At 59.2% G+C, this 14,963-nt stretch overlaps 1 protein-coding gene across 4 annotated transcripts; it reads right to left on the bottom strand.

Annotated features, from left to right (window-relative positions):
• Positions 1 to 3,286: 3,286 nt before the first annotated feature.
• AP3B2 (adaptor related protein complex 3 subunit beta 2) lies at positions 3,287 to 14,963 on the bottom strand. Of its 4 annotated transcripts, XM_014251049.2 has the most exons (27): positions 14,831 to 14,963; positions 11,905 to 11,980; positions 11,737 to 11,811; positions 11,529 to 11,624; positions 11,282 to 11,442; positions 11,094 to 11,160; positions 10,380 to 10,562; positions 10,088 to 10,264; positions 9,756 to 9,853; positions 9,415 to 9,469; positions 9,192 to 9,263; positions 8,972 to 9,034; positions 8,625 to 8,757; positions 8,443 to 8,552; positions 8,193 to 8,369; positions 7,922 to 8,108; positions 7,709 to 7,827; positions 7,378 to 7,489; positions 6,881 to 7,073; positions 6,636 to 6,804; positions 6,496 to 6,550; positions 5,860 to 5,966; positions 5,500 to 5,731; positions 5,320 to 5,404; positions 4,792 to 4,889; positions 3,984 to 4,122; positions 3,287 to 3,757 (listed from the first exon to the last, which is right to left on the bottom strand). In XM_014251049.2, the coding sequence occupies exons 1-27, from the start codon at positions 14,941 to 14,943 to the stop codon at positions 3,607 to 3,609; spliced, it is 3,303 nt and encodes a 1,100-aa protein (XP_014106524.2). In that variant the 5' UTR covers positions 14,944 to 14,963; the 3' UTR covers positions 3,287 to 3,606. The 4 variants fall into 4 exon arrangements, with proteins under 4 accessions (XP_014106524.2, XP_087919155.1, XP_087919153.1 ...); XM_088063027.1 differs by lacking the exons at positions 3,287 to 3,757; positions 3,984 to 4,122 and adding an exon at positions 4,135 to 4,691; XM_088063028.1 differs by lacking the exons at positions 3,287 to 3,757; positions 3,984 to 4,122 and having other exon boundaries at positions 5,320 to 5,418.

Below are 14,963 nucleotides of genomic sequence, written 5' to 3'. Positions count from 1 at the left end.
ACCGGGAACGGCAGGGGCTCTTGGCTGGCCCGCGGCTTTTATGGGCCGGGCCGGGCCGGGCCGGGGGCGGGGGCGGGGGGTGGGGGCACGGAGGGAGGGGACGGGGGGGTGCCGCTGAGGGGTGGGGCTGCGGCGCATGCGCGCGGCACGCGCCGGCCGCGTGGCGGCTGCAAGACCGCCATGGGCTGCTTCCCGCCACTTCCCCGTGGAGCCGCCTCGTCCCGGGCGCCGTGAGGGGACGGGCACCCACGGGTTAGCGAGGGACTCAGCCCGCCTGAGGGACGGGGCGGTGGCACTGCACTGTCCAGTTTCAGGCACTCTCCTAGCGGTGGCAGCTGTCGCGTGCACGATGTGGCGCTCGCTCTGCTCCCGCCCTGAGGGGAATGGGATCCCCATAGCGTTAAATTGAGGTCCAAGGGCAGTCTTAATGTCATCACTTCTTCACACGTAGGCTGTGGTACTCCCTCAGCCCTCTCAGAGGAGATGGGACCCCTGGGCAGTTAAAGTATCCCCTCTGAGGGGAGTGGGGTGGTGGCGGCACTGTGGTACCCAGCTATAGTCCCTCAGGGACACCTCAGTACCAGAAGCTCTCCCCTCATGGGCTGTGGTGCTCACTGAACACCCCGTGAGGGAATGGGCCTCCTGAGGGATTAAATCAGCCCCTGTAATGGGGTGGTGGTGGCATTGCCCAGCTGGAGTCCCTTGGGGACATCTCAGCACTGGCAACATTCCATATTCCTCTGAGGGGAACGGGACCCCAAGGGCAAATGACAGGACTTAAGGACTTAAATCAGCCCCTCTGAGGGGTCTGAGATGTAGCGATTCTGACTTTTGCTTCAGCAGCTTTGGGGCCAGTCACCACACACAGGCTGGGTGCTGACCGAGTGAGCACTAGGAAGGTTCAGCCTTCCCGAGGCGCCTACCACATATTCCCCCTTTAAAAACGTCATTTTCCCCCAAAGTTCAGAAATTCAGGTTTGTTCAGGCCCTTGTCTCTCAGCAGTCAAACTGTCTGGGTTTTGTAACAAACCTGCGGCTTGAAGTTGGTAGAGCCATTAAGAACCATTTCAAAGCCGTTAACACCCATACCCTCACCCATTGAATTGTTTGTGAGCACAGGAGCACACATTTTTCCTCTCAAGGGGAATGGGGTTCCCCAAGAGCAGCCTCAGTGCTGGCAACTTCCACACATGGACTGTGATGCTCACTGAGCCCCCCGTGAGGAGATGGGACCCCCAAGGGCTTAAATCAGTCCCTCTAAAGGGAATGCAGTGGTCGTACTGCCTGGCTGGAGCCCTTCTGAGGATGTTTTAGTGTCAGCAGCCCTCCATGCATGGGCTGTGGCACTCACTGTGCTCCTTCTGATGGATGAGACCCCCAAGGGCTCTCAAATGAGCCCCCCATGAGGCTATGTTGGTGGCAGTGCTGCAGTGCCCAGCTGAAGCCACTTAGTGACACCTCAGCACCAGCATCTCTCCACACACAGGTTGTGGCACTCACTGAGCCCTCTCTGAGGGGATGGAACACCCCATGACTAAAAATGGGGTTCCTCAAGAGTAGCCTCAGTGCTGGCAGCTCCTACACATGAGCTGTGGCATTCACTGTGACTTCTGTGAAGGGATGGGACCCCAAGGGGCTAAACTAATCCCTCTAAGGGGCATGGGATGATGGCACTGTGGTGCTTGGATGGAGCCCTCCAGGGGACAGCTCAGTGCCGGTGATTCTCTACTCACTGGCTGCGGTGCTCACTGAGCACCCCATGAGGCAATGGGACCCCAGAGGGGTTAAATCAGCCCCTGTAATGGGAATGGCATGGTGGTGGCACTGCAGTGTCCATCTGGAGCCTTCACAGGGACACCTCAGCACTGTCAGCTCCCACACACAGCCTGTGGTGCTCTCTAAGCCCACTCTGAGGGGAACGGATTCCCCAAGGGCTAAAATTGTGCTCCTAAGGACTTAAATCAGCTCCTCTGAGGTGTTAGAATGGTGACAGTGCTGTGGCTCTCAGCTTCAGAACCCCACCTCAGTGCCAGCCACGTGCCACACAGAGGCTGGGCCCACTCTGAGCAGAATGGGACCCAAAGAGGTTAAAATGGGTTCCCCGAGGAAAATGGTGTGGTGACGGTGCTGTGGTGCCTGGCTTTAGCCCTTCCAGAGCTCCTTTGGCTCCAGCAGCTCTCCACATGCAGGCTCAGCACTCTCTGGGCTCCCCAAGGGCTTAAATCAGTCCCCTTAAGGGGGATGGAGTGGTGGCACTGTGCTGCAGCCTCCCTCCAAGGAACACCTCAGTGCTGGCAGCTCCCACACACGGGCTGTGGTGCTCACCGAGCCCCCCATGAGGAAATGTGACTCCCAGGGGTTAAAGTGTGATCCCCAAGGAGATGACAGTGTGCTGGCATCTCTCCACACACAAGCACTCACTGAGACCATGAAGGGATAGGACCCTGAGGGTTAAATCAGCCTCCCTAAGGGAAGTAGGGTGGTGGCATCATTGTGGCTCCCAGCTGCATCCTGTGAGGCAGCTGCCGCTCCAGCCCCTGTCCTTGTGGGAATGGGCTTATCCCTGTGGAACAAGCACTTGACACCCAGTGGTTGGTACTGCTGCTCCAGCCAGGGATTCCTCACCTGTCAGAAAACATAAAGGTGTTTTTTTCATCTTTTACCCAGAAAAAGCAGAAAGCCCCTCACCCTTTTTATGGCAGCGGAGGCAGTTCAGGGTTCAGACCTTCCCACACGTCCTTTGCTCATCCTCTGCCTCTGGTGCCAGGCCTGGCTCTGCACTGGGCTGCAGCTTTGGATGGAGTGCTCACTGAAATCCCACCCAGCCTGTGCTGGGAGGAGAGATCTTAATAAAGAGTCGTATTTCCTTCATTTTTTTTTTTTTTTTTGTAATCCCAGTTTGGTGATGAAAAGTCTCCCCGAGCTGGCCCAGGAATCCCTCCAGTGACACTGCAGAACAGACCCAGCCCTGACGTAGCAGGTATTTCTGCGGTCGAAGCATGAGCAATTCTGCCTAGAATAAATAGCTGGAACCCTCCCAAGACTCCTCAGATCCCTGGTCCAACTGAGCACCTCCTGCCCTGGGGGGTTTACCCTGACACCATGTGCCAGGTTTTCTCCAGGACCTAGCTGACACTCCACCCCTGGGAGACTCTGCATGTTTCCAGTCACCTAAGGGATGGCTGGTCCCCTGATGTGCCCTGTGGCTGCCCTGGGGAGGCTGGCAGAGCCTGGCCTGGGGGGGAATCTGGGGTTGATGTGCCCATAGAGCAGAGGAACAAAGGGAGCAGGTTGGAGAAGAGCTTTATTGGGAGGTCCTGGACATAATAAATAAGGGTTACATTGGGAGATTAGGGACTGGGGTCACACTGTGTTCCATGGGGGCTGGAACCACTTCTGCCCTTCCGAGTAGGACACCACCCTGCATCCCATCTGCTCCATCCTGCTCCTTCCGCCCAGCAGGAAAGCCAGCCCAAGGGCCGCTGCCTGCTGCCCCTTTTGGGATCAGGGCAGGGAATAACCTGGCAGAAATGGGGGCAAGGGAGTGTTTTGGGGAGCAGCATGGGGCAGAAGGGGTGGGAGGGCAGGGATGAGCAGGCCCGGCTGTCACTGTGCCAGAGCCTGGATGATGTCCTTCACCAGCATGGTGCCAATGACCATCTTCTCGCTGTTGATGGTCAGCTGGGCTGTGGAGCCCTCCCTCCGCTCCAGGGTGATGAGCACCAGGCTCCCGCTTGTCACTGTCTTGGCTGCAAACCTGTTGGGTGGTGAACACAGGGCTTCAAGGCAAGCTGTCCCTTGTCACCCTCTGGTGCCATGAGATGCTCTGGTGGGGACAGGCAGGTGCCACCCATGGCCACTGTCACATTTGGGTTCATGCAGGCTCCTTATCCTAAAGGAAGCCCTGAGTGTCCCCGCTGTGATTCGGGTGGGAACAGAGAGGTGACAGTTCCTGCCTGATCCAGGTATGGAGGTCCAGCTACCTGTACTCATTGCTGGCACCACAGGGAACGCGGCCCACGTTGGCAGCCGAGGTCACTTGCTGGACAATGGTGTGGTCACTTTGGCATTTCTCAGGCAGCATCAGCTTCTCTGTGATCTCACTCATGCCCATCAACTTCCCTAGAGCAGGTAACAGAGGCATCTGCCCATCTCTGGCCACACACCCTGCTGGGCATGGCTTTGACATGCCCAAAACAAGCCCCTCTAGCTCCCTGCGTTCAGGCTCCCCATGACATCCTGAGATGGCTGCTCTGCTTGCTCTTGGTTCAGGATTCAGTGGATTTGGGAAAATCCTTCATAACCCTTCCTGGGCTCATTCCCTTGTCCCTGCCTGGTGGCAGCAGCCACGTCCCTGGGGATGGGCTCCTCTGAAGAGTAGCAGCAATGGGGCTGGGTGCTGCAGGGCACCAAACATCCCCCACTAAACAGCCCCCATCCATGGGGTCAGGGTGGGGATGTGTTGATCCAGAAGCATGGGGATCCAGGTTATCACTCACCAGACACGGTTCTGGGAGTGCCAGGGGTGGCATGAGCCCTTCACACTTTGTGGGGACCCAATAAGGCCACCTTGGCACCAGGATGGTCACCCCAGCCCACAGGCTGGGAGTGCAGGAGGGGGTGAAGGGAGCAGAGCTAGTCTAGGGGCCAGCCGAGCTGCCACTTACCCTCACCTGGCCGTGCCAGGTGCTCTAGGGCCACGGCGAGGGCGGCAGAGGGGACAAAATTGGGGGTGAGTGTCAGTGGTAGGTGCCCGTGCAGCACCCTGGTCCCATCCCTGGCCCCACTCACCTTGCTCCTTCTTGAACTCGTTCTCGCTCATGAAAACTGGGGCCATGAGCTCCCCCACAGGTGGCTGGATGGAGACGTAGAACTGGCGTGTGTGGGTGCTGGGGAGACAGGTAGGTGAGAGGGGCACATGGCCAGAATATGTCCGCTCTCCATGTCCTGCTTCTCATCCCTGCCCTGGGCAGGGCTGACCGGGGGAAACTGTGGCACAAAAGGGCTCAGGGATGGGGGGAACCTGTCAGGCTAGACCTGGAGCTGCTGCTACCTCCTCCTCCCATGCAGGGAGGCCTGTGCTTATCCAGCTGTCCCCCAACCACCCCATGCCCATCTGAGTGTCTCCTCTTCTGTGGAAGGACTCTGGTGCCTGTCCTGCTGTCCTCCACCCACTGGGATACCCCCTGCCCTGTTTCTGCTGTCCCCTGTCCCCTGCTATGTGGAGGGATACTTATCCCATTTTCCCCGTCTTTGGAGCACCTGATGCCCTGATCCCTGGGGACACTCATCCTGCCCTGCCCGATGCCAGATGCTCACCACAGCTGGAAGTTTGCCGCCTGGGTGGAGTCACAGAAGTCGATGCCCATCACCACGCTGGCTGTGTCCCCTGGCGCCAGGCGCTCTGGAACCACAGGGCTGCCACTACATCCCACATTCCCACCCAACCCCTGTCCCCATTCTCCCACAGCATCACGGCCATGCAGTGCCATGCTATACCGATCTCAGGGAACTCCTGTATCCGCATGCCAGATAGTGGCTTGGGTTCATTGACTCGCAGGTTCTTCACCTCGGTGTCGGTGTTGTTGGAGATCTGGATCTGGACGGCCACCATGTGGGGGTCTCCCGGGAAGGGCCGGCGGCTGAAGCAGTACTCAACTGCAAGCCCCTCGCCTGCCATGCGGTGCAGCAGCTCGTAGGTCTTCACCGCACTGAACGCTGGGCTCAGCAGCTGCACATGGGGACAGCGGCGGCTGCTGAGGGCTCCCTGCAACCCCTGTGGGTGGCAGAGGGCCCAGGAGCCCCCACAGGTGACAGGGGGCCTGAGACCTCCCCAGGGAGGGCATGGGGGACACTTACGGTGGGTGTCAGGGAGGTGTCGGTGAGAGTGAGGCCCTCCAGGTCGGTCACCAGGCTGGTGGAGATGATGCTGCTGGAGGGGATGGGCTGAGGAGGAGGAGGAGTGACTGCAGGGTGGGGAGAGGGGAGGAAAGGGTTAACAGAGCTCACAGCCCTATGGGGACAGCCACACAGGGACAGTTCTAGTGGCTCAGCTCCATGGGGACAATGGCATGGGGACAGCCCTGGTGGCACAGCTCCATGGGAACACCCACATGGGGACAGCCACATGGGGACAGACATGGTGGCACATTGCCATGGGAACAACTCCATGGGGGCAGCCATGTGGGGATAGCCCTGGTGGCATAGCCCCATGGTGTAGGAGCCACACAAGGACAGCCCAGTGGCACAGCTCCATTGGTGTAGGAGCCCTGTAGGCTGTCCTTGTGCACAGCCACACAGGGACAATGCAATAGGCACAGCCACCTGTCCCACAGCCATCCTCTGGGGACAAGGACCTCTCACCACACCTGTCCTTGTCCCTCTGCAGCTCCCAAAGGACCCATGGAGTCCTGATCGCGCTGGGATGAGTGCTCATGCCTCAGTTTCCCCAGCACCACCACTACGGCCATTTGCATATTCCAGGAAGCCACTCACAGTCATCCAGGTCAAGCAGGGAGATCTCCTTGGAGCTGGCCTTGCTGCTGGGGGGCTGCAGGGGAGCAGAGATGGGGTGTTCAATAGGGGGTCCAGGTATCCCTGTGCAGCCCCCCATCCCAGCTCATCCCAGCCCTCACCGCCTTCCTCTGTTTGGCCTCTGCCTCAGAGCCCGAGTCGGAGCCAGAGGAGCTGCTCTCGGAGGTGCTGGCCTCCTCTGATGAGGTTTCGGCACGGCCCTTCCTCCCTTGTGGGGCTTTCTTCTTGCCCTTCTTTGCCCCTTCTTCCTCCTCCTCTTCCTCACTGGGGCTGCGGGGAGAGCCCAGTTCAGGGGGCTGGGGTGGGGGTTCTGCTAGGAGCAACCCCCTGGCTTCCCAGGGCATACCTGCCCGTGCTCCCTGAGACTGCCTTATGGGAACCGTCCTTGTCCTTCCTCTTTGGCCTCTTCTCCTCCTCCTCCTCCTCCTTGTCCTCTGACTGCTCCCTGCTGTCTTCCTCCTCTTCCTCCTCCTCAGTGTCAGAGCTGGAGCTGCCAGAGCTGCTGCTGCTGCTGTGCTCTTCACTGCCGGACTCAGGCTCTGTGGGGGTACAGCTCAGCCCTGCTGCTGTCCCACCACATTCCCCCATCTCCCACTTCATCCCACTACATCGTCCATCCTCTCACAGCCTCCTCACTCCTGCTGCTGCCTCTCCACTGCATCCTCCCACTGCATTCCACTGCATCCCCACTGCCCACCACTGCATCCCTCCACATCTCCTGCCATGTCCCTCCCATGATGGGGTGTCCCCAGTCATGTCCTGTGTCCAATGCCCCACTATTGTGGCACCTGCCTGATGGCCACAGTGACCGCTGCCCAATGTCTCACACCATCAGGTCCTCACCACTGTCTGCCGACTCTGTGGGCCCCGACTCGCCTTCTGAGTCAGAGTAGAAAGGCTTCTCCACCTTCTCCTTTCTCTTCTCCCGGCTGGTGCACTTGGTCCACTCAGGAACCTGCAGGCACAGGGTTGATGGAGCAGGGCCATCACCCATGACTGGGGGATCCAAACAGCCACCCTTGTCCCCCCACCCCCAAGCGGATGTATGAGTTCTAGAGAGGGACTGGGGGCAGGTGAGCAGTACCTGGGCACCTTATGGGGCTCTTCCAAGACCTTGAGTCAGTGTCCCCACCTTGGCCCCTCCTCCCCCATGCACCCAGGGTGCTCCACACACCTCCACATTCCTCACGGAGGGGTCAGGGGCCTCATCCGGCCAGTCTGGCAGCTCCTGGTAGCCCACAGCCTTAGCATTGAGCAGATGGGACAGGGAGCCCAGTTGGAAATGGTCCCGATCTACAACGAGGTGAGAGGAGGCAGCAACTCAGGGACAGCCATGCAGCACTGTGGTGACAGCTCGCTCCATGCCAATGTGACCAGGGATGGGTACCTTTGAAGGAAGACTCCAAGATGGGAGCTGGTTTTTGGGCCAGGAAGAGCTTCTTGGCATACTTGTTGAGGGCCCCGCTCTTCTCGGTGGGCACGATGAGCTGGCGGATGAAGCGAGCCCGGTCACGGATGTCATAATTCTGGTCGTACTTGGCCAAGTTGAGGACGTATTGGGTCAGCAGCTTGCTCTGTGGCAGAGAACATGCTCAGGGCTGGTGTTTCCCTCCCTGACAGGGAAACTGAGGCACACCCTAGGATTACATCCCCAGTACCTGCTTGGAGTTGGTCAGGTAGAGCTTAGCTGCCAGATTGATGACTTGCAGCTTGACAATGTCCTCCTCATTGGTGAAGGACTTGGCCATCTTGCGCAGCACATCAGGCGCAATCTTGGGCACGTGCTCGCAGTACTCGCCAATGAGCCACAGGATGCTGGCCCGTGCCATTGGCACCTGTGAAATGCCCTCAGACATGTGGCACTGCTGCCATCCCCTGCTCCTGTGGGTCAGCAACACCCCAACCAACCTGGATGTTGTCAGTGAGCTTGGCCATGTGCTTGATGATCTCACTGTGCTGGGCCGGCTGCATCTGCAGCAGCTTTTTGATGACCACCACAGATTCGGCCACCACCAGTTCTGTGGGCAGAGTCCCAGCCTCAGTTGGGAGAGTGATGGAGTTCCCATTTCACCCCTGCTGTGTGTACTCACCATCCCTGTTGGAGAGGAGCTGGACCAGGCCATTGAGGCAGGTGTCCCGCACCTTCCCGATATTGGTGGCACAGCGCCCAATGGCTTGGATGGTGGCTGCCACAAAGTCCTTGTCCATGCTGCGGATGTAGGTCTGCACAGGCATGGAGGGCACACATGAATTTCACCCCTGTGCCAGTGCTGGACATCCCCCCTGGCAGTGGTTGCATATTTCACTGGAACCGCTGAGAGGGTTGGTATGGCCTCAGCCCACTCCTCCTTGAGGGGCTCTCCTCTTCCCCCTCCGTGGTGGTGGTTTGGCACCAAGAGCCATGCCAGGTGGCAGCCTGAGTATGGCCATGGCATACCTGGAACTCTCGCAGGATGGTGGAGATGTTGGTCTCGTTTGCCAGGTTGGTGAGGACCTCCAGCTGTGGGAAAGAGGAAGACATGGGCAGCATAGGGGCATGGTGACAGGGCATGGGGGCCTTGATGTCCTCCTGTCCTGTCCTGTATGAGGACAGCTGACACAAAGAAAGGGTTCCATGAAACCCCAAACCAAACCCTGACAGGCTCTTTCCAGCTCACCTTGAGAATCTTGATTTGTGTGGGGTCCGTGGAGCGGATGTAGAAACTTTTCAGATAGGGCTCAAACATCCCCTGCATGCACAGCCAGAGACATTAGTGTCATCTCTGTCCCCCCTACACCTTGCCAAGGCCACCTCCAGACTCTGGTGACCTTGCTGGCTAATCCTCATCTTGCTCCAGAGTCAACAGGGCAAGCTCTTCCCACACCAAGTCTGAGACTCACCCGCCGCTTGATGGACATGGTGGCCACATTCTGCAGCACAACATACTGCACCTCACTGTGGGGACAAAGAGGGACCATGATCAGTGGGGCAGGGCCAGACACCCTCAGCAAGTCCCTGTGAATATGGGCTAGGACCCACCACCAGGCTGGTGCCATCAAGATGCTGTCACCCCATGTCTGGACTGGGCCAGCCTAAAAAGGCCTCCAACCTGATGTCCCTCCAGGGATCGGCTTTTTGGGGGTCTCACACAGGGTCTTGGAGCTCCCCAAGGGTTCCAACAACAGGGGTGGAGGGGTAGGACACCACCTACACTACCACTACCTGTGGTAGTGCCACAGACCTGTGACTCCGCAGGAGCCGTACCAGCGCCTTGGCAATGACTCCAACCTCTGCCTTGGGTGCCAGGTGGAAGTAGAGCTGTGCCACGGCCATCACCACCTATGGACAGACACCCAAGTGTCACCTGGTGGGAATGGGGGACATCCTGAGGAATGGCTGTGTCCCCCAATCCCACTCTCAGCACTTGGAGGTAGCCTAACCCTGAGGACACTCATCCCTGGGTGTCCCTCCAGCACCCCAGTGAGTCCTTGACCTTGGGGACATCATAAGCCCAGGCTGATGGACACCAGCAGTGGCCCTGGGGGATGAACAGGGTGCGAGCGAGGGTCTCACCGCGGCATTGCGGCTCTGCAGCAGGGGCTTGGTGTTGCGCAGGAGCAGGCGGTGGTCAGGGTCCATGACGTAGGGTTTGCGCTTGGCCAACGAGGCTGCCTCTGCTTTGGCATCCTTGGCGTCCTCCTCCTCAGAGCCATAGAAAGCCTTCTCAGTGTTCTCCTCCAGCAGGGACTCCTGCTGGCAGGTGGGACCCTTTGCATCCCCAAGAACACTCCCCCTTCACCCCACCTCCCTAGGAGCTCCCAGGACACCCCAAGGCTCCCAGGGCATCCTGTGCTCCTGAACTCACGTTCTGGTTGGGGCTGAGGAACTGGGTGCGGGCGTAGCGGGTCAGCATGTTGATGATGACCACCTGCCCCCACTCCTCCACATCGATGAGCAGGTTGCAGAGCTTGCGGTAGTTCTTGTGGATGAGGTCTATGCGCTCTGGGCATACCTCCTCAAATGCCATCACCACGCTGCCAGCCACCAGCTGCAGAGGGAAAGCCCAGGGTGACTTACTGGAGTGGTGGCTTCATCAACAAGATGCTGGTCTGGTGGAGATAGTGGCATCTCCATGAAGGTGCTGGTTTGGTGGGCAACCCCTTTTAGGAATGCCAGCTCAGTGGAGTCGATGAATTCCCTATGAGGATATTGGCCCAGTAGGGACAGCAGCATTCCCACGAGGATGCCAGCTCTCCAGTGATGGCTCCATCCCCACAAGGACACAAATTTGGTGGGAACATCTGCATTCCTGTGAGGATGCTGGATGGGTGGGGACAGTGGCATCCCCATGAGGATTCTGTCTTGCTAGGGACAGTGACATCCCCACAGAGATGTTGGCTTGGGAGATGGCTGCATCCCTTCATGGATATTGGATCAGTGAGACAACTGACAGCCCTGTGGGGATGGCTGCATCCCCAAGACAACACAAATTTGGTGGGAACATCTCCATTCCCATGGGGACACCAGGCCAGTGATGTTCCCAGATTTGGAGGTGGGGGAGACACAGGACCCTGCTCACCGTGGTCTTGTCCGCCAGCAGCTTCTCAATAACTTCAATGAGCTGGTCCTTCTGGTCTGAGTCGAGGCTGTGAGGGAGGAGCAGGGCAGGTGATGCTGGACTAAACTCCTCCCCATCCCTGCCTGTACCAAGTAGCCAAGACCCATATTGGTATACCCGAAATTTAGCAGCTGATCCCCCCCCATTACCTGTACAGCTTGGGGATGGCATGGGCGGCTGTCTTGCGCACGTACGGGGACATGTCTGAGGCAGCCTCCTTGATTGCCAACATCATGATGGGCACGATTATGGGCACACGGATGCTGGACAGGACCCGCAGGGCACTGGCGCGGATCAGCTGGTTGGGGTCCTGTGAGGACACGTGGGGGGCTGCAGTGCTGCTGTGGGAGGCTCAGTGCTCCTCCAGACCTTCCCTGGGTCCTCAAACCAGCCCACCTTGAGTCCTCGCTGGAAGGTGGAGATGGAAAGCAGGGCCAGATCCTGCTGCTCCTCTGCATAGCGCACCAGGTACACGTACACTAGCTTCTTCACCTGCAGAGTGAAGGTGCCACCTCAGAGCCCCCCCAAACTCCAGCCAATCCCCAAAAACAGGGAAAGTGACAGACCCCGAGATGGTACCAGGGCCACCCGAGATCTTCCTCACCTCAATGTTCTTGCAGGCAACATTTTTCACCACAGCTGGGAAGAGATCGGAGGCATTTTTACCACGGGCAATCATCTAGGGGCAAAAGAGGTGGTGTGACAGTGGGCAGCTGGCACAACATGACACAGCTCGGCACGAGTGGTGGTCCCCACCAGTGACAATACCCACCGCCACAATCCTCTTCATGGCCTCCAGCTTGAGTGAGTCCTTGTTGCTGTCAAGCATCTCCTTGAGGTCATCATGCCTGAAACACAGCAGGGGAAAAAAATTCCCATTTTCACAGTTTTACCTGCTTTTAGTCTTTTTTTTTTTTTTTTTCTGTTCCCAGCCTGCCATCAGGCCGGCAATCCAACCCTTCATTGTGAAATATTTATGGGGACAGGAGTTGGGTTACAGCCAGGTGAAAAAGGAACCGGAGGGACTGGCTTGGTGCTAGCACCCAGTGCCATCCTCATCCCAGGCACTGGGACAAGAACCCCATCCCATCCTGGCTGTGGTTGTCACCCTGCATTGTCCCTAAACCACAGGAGCCCATCACCAGCTCCATCCTGGCTTGGCTGGGTGTCCCTTGTCCCCTCATGGACACAGTGGCATGGATGTGCCAGCATACCTCGATGCAAAGCCCTTCCCTGGTCCCCTCCCTGGACTGGGAAAATGCCAACAGTCTTTTCTAAAGTTGTCACCACTGTCCTCTTTTCTAAGGGACACTGGTGTTCCCCCCCTAAACTGGGGGTACCTGCAAGGCTGCGTCTACCTGCAGCAACTGAGGGTGACACCTGTGGGATGATGCTCATCCAGAGCCACCATCACCAGAGGGTCCTGGGGGTGCTCCTTGGGGGAGTCTTACCGCGGCGGTGGCCCGGTGCCAGTGTCCACTGCGGGCTTGGTGCCGGCGAGTGGCCGCAGCTCATCAGCTCGCAGGGCGCTGTAGCAGGTGGGTTGTCCAGCCTCGGTGGCCAGCACTGGGCTTGTCACCTCCTCGGCCACATCACCACCCTCTGGTGTTTTCGGCCAGCCAGCCGGCCCCACCGGTAGCTGCCGCAGCAGCTTCTGCACTGGCGGCAAGGACATCATAGCTTGAGTGGCGGTAGTGGCCCTGGAATGGTGACAGGGCTGTGGCCCCGCTCCTCTGCCCAGCACAGTGGGCTGAAACCTGATGCCGTGGTTGGGGTTGGGTTGCAGCCTAGATCAGGACTGCTGCCATTCCCAGTGGATGAGGTGAACTTGGGATGTCAAGTCCAAAGTGACATCTGACCTGCAGTTGGGACTTGGGAACACTGCAGGGAGCTCCTTCCCCAGAGCCGAGTGGCTCAGTCCTGGGCAGGGAACGCATATCGTGATGGGACACCCTACCTGGGTAGTAGGGTGGCACGATAAGGCACCCGTGGGTGTCCAACCTCGGTGGTGGGCTCACACTTGGTGCATTTGTCTTGCCCCATGTGTCATGGATGCTATGGATGGCTCACAAGAGTGGTGACAGACCTGGTGTGGCTCTGGCAAAGGGCAGCAGGCTGATGATAGTGACACTGATGGGTGTGTGGGACACTCTGGGTCAGGGGACACTGCCATGAGGGCAGTGGCACTGCCGGAGTGGGAGGCACTGATGGCAGATCACTGAGGTAAGCTGGACAGACGGGGGACACAGCCAGGGTGTCAGGGCTGAGGGATGCTGCCAGAGTGGGGGATACTTCCAGTGGGGGTCAGGGGACACTGGCAGGCATGGGAACAGGGGAGCATTTCCAGGCTGGGAGATATTGCCAAGGAGGGGTCAGAGAGTGGGAGACTTGGGCAAACTGGGGGACACTGCCAGGGGCTCATGGCAGGGACACACACTCTGACACGGGGACACTGCCAGTGGGTCATGGATAGAGGGCACTGCCAAGCTGGAGGACACTGCCAGCGGATCAGGGCTGGGGGAAGTTGTCACACTGGGGGACACAGCCAGGGGTGGGGAGTGTTACACTGCCAGGCAGGGGCAAGGGATGCTAGCAAGGGGTCAGGAATGGGGGGGACACTGTGAGATGAGGATACTGCTTAACAGGTCGTGGATGGAGGGCACATCCAGAGTGGGGGACAGTGCCAGGGGCTCAGGACTGGGTGGACACTGTCATATTGGGGTATCAGAGAGAAGAGGACACTGCCAGGGGTCCAGGGAAGGGGGGACCCGGTGAGATGGGGACACTGCAGCATGTCACAGATCAGGGACACATCCAGAATGGGGGACACTCCACAGCATTAGGGAGGAGGAGTACAGGCAGAGGGGAGACTCCCAAACTGGGGACACTGCCAAGAGGTCAGGATGGATACACATTCAAAGTGGGGGACACTGCCAGGGAATCGGGACCAGAGGGACACTGTCATATGTGGGGATACTACCACAGAAGCAGGGATGGAGGGACACTGCTGGACTGGGGGACACAGCCAGGGGTAGAGAGCGTGATGCTGTCAGGCAGTGATTCAGTGATTTCCTGCTGGGGCAGCAGGGAGGGAGGGACACTGCCAGAATGGGGAACACAGACACGGCAGGGAGAGAGGGCCAAGAGACATTCCTGCAGCTCCAGGAGCACACTCCCCCATTCCTCTTCACCCCTGCCCCCCCGCAGGAGCCTGTCCCAAGCAGGGGTGACATTTCTCAGCACCCACCCCCCCCACGCTGGGGACCTCGATGCGGTGTGGCAGGGGGTGTCGGCTCAGGAGAGTTCCCGGCGGATCCCGTGGTGGGAACACGCTGTCCGGGATGCCCCAGCCCGAGGGTGGGAGGTTCGAGGGGGATCCCGGCACATCTCCCCCAACCGCACCATCTCCAAAATCCCGCGGTGTTCTCACAAAACCCTCTCCGGCCTCTGCAACCTGCAATGACCGTGGCGGCGAAGTGACCTCATTCCCTGCCCCATCCCTGTCCCCATCCTCATCCCTATCCACACCCGCGTCACCATCCTCGTCCACATCCCAGTCCCTGTCCCCCTCCCCACGCCGGGGGCCGCTCCAGCCCCGGCTCGGGTACCACTTCCCCGCCGAGGATGGCGGCGAGGGCCTGCGGTGGCGGCCGCACGGGCAGGCTCGTCCTTGTCCCCTGTGCCCGCATTGTCCCCACCTCTTGTAGTCGGATGAGAAGATGCCGCCGCTGGCGGGGTCATGGCCGTACTCGGGCTCGCCCAGGCTGGAGGAGCCGCCCTTCTCCTCGCCGTAGGCCGGGCTGGCGGCCATGGCGGCGGGAGGGATGCGGG

This window comes from Pseudopodoces humilis, chromosome 16 (genome assembly GCF_049639895.1).
Source record: "Pseudopodoces humilis isolate 2021_Gansu_Grassland_sample_001 chromosome 16, ASM4963989v1, whole genome shotgun sequence".
Lineage (NCBI taxonomy): Eukaryota > Metazoa > Chordata > Aves > Passeriformes > Paridae > Pseudopodoces > Pseudopodoces humilis.
The sequence above is the reverse complement of the archived record's forward strand: the minus strand, read 5'-3'. Positions and strand labels throughout refer to the sequence as shown.

Bases quoted from the DNA above. Each gene is read 5' to 3' on its own strand.
- AP3B2 (XM_014251049.2), bottom strand. From the start codon at position 14,943: ATGGCCGCCAGCCCGGCCTACGGCGAGGAGAAGGGCGGCTCCTCCAGC. The intron at 10,563-11,093 runs GTGAGCAGGGTC...TTCCCTCTGCAG, and splicing joins TGCTGGCGGACAAGACCACG to CTGGTGGCTGGCAGCGTGGT. The intron at 9,854-10,087 runs GTGAGACCCTCG...GTCTGTCCATAG, and splicing joins TGCAGAGCCGCAATGCCGCG to GTGGTGATGGCCGTGGCACA.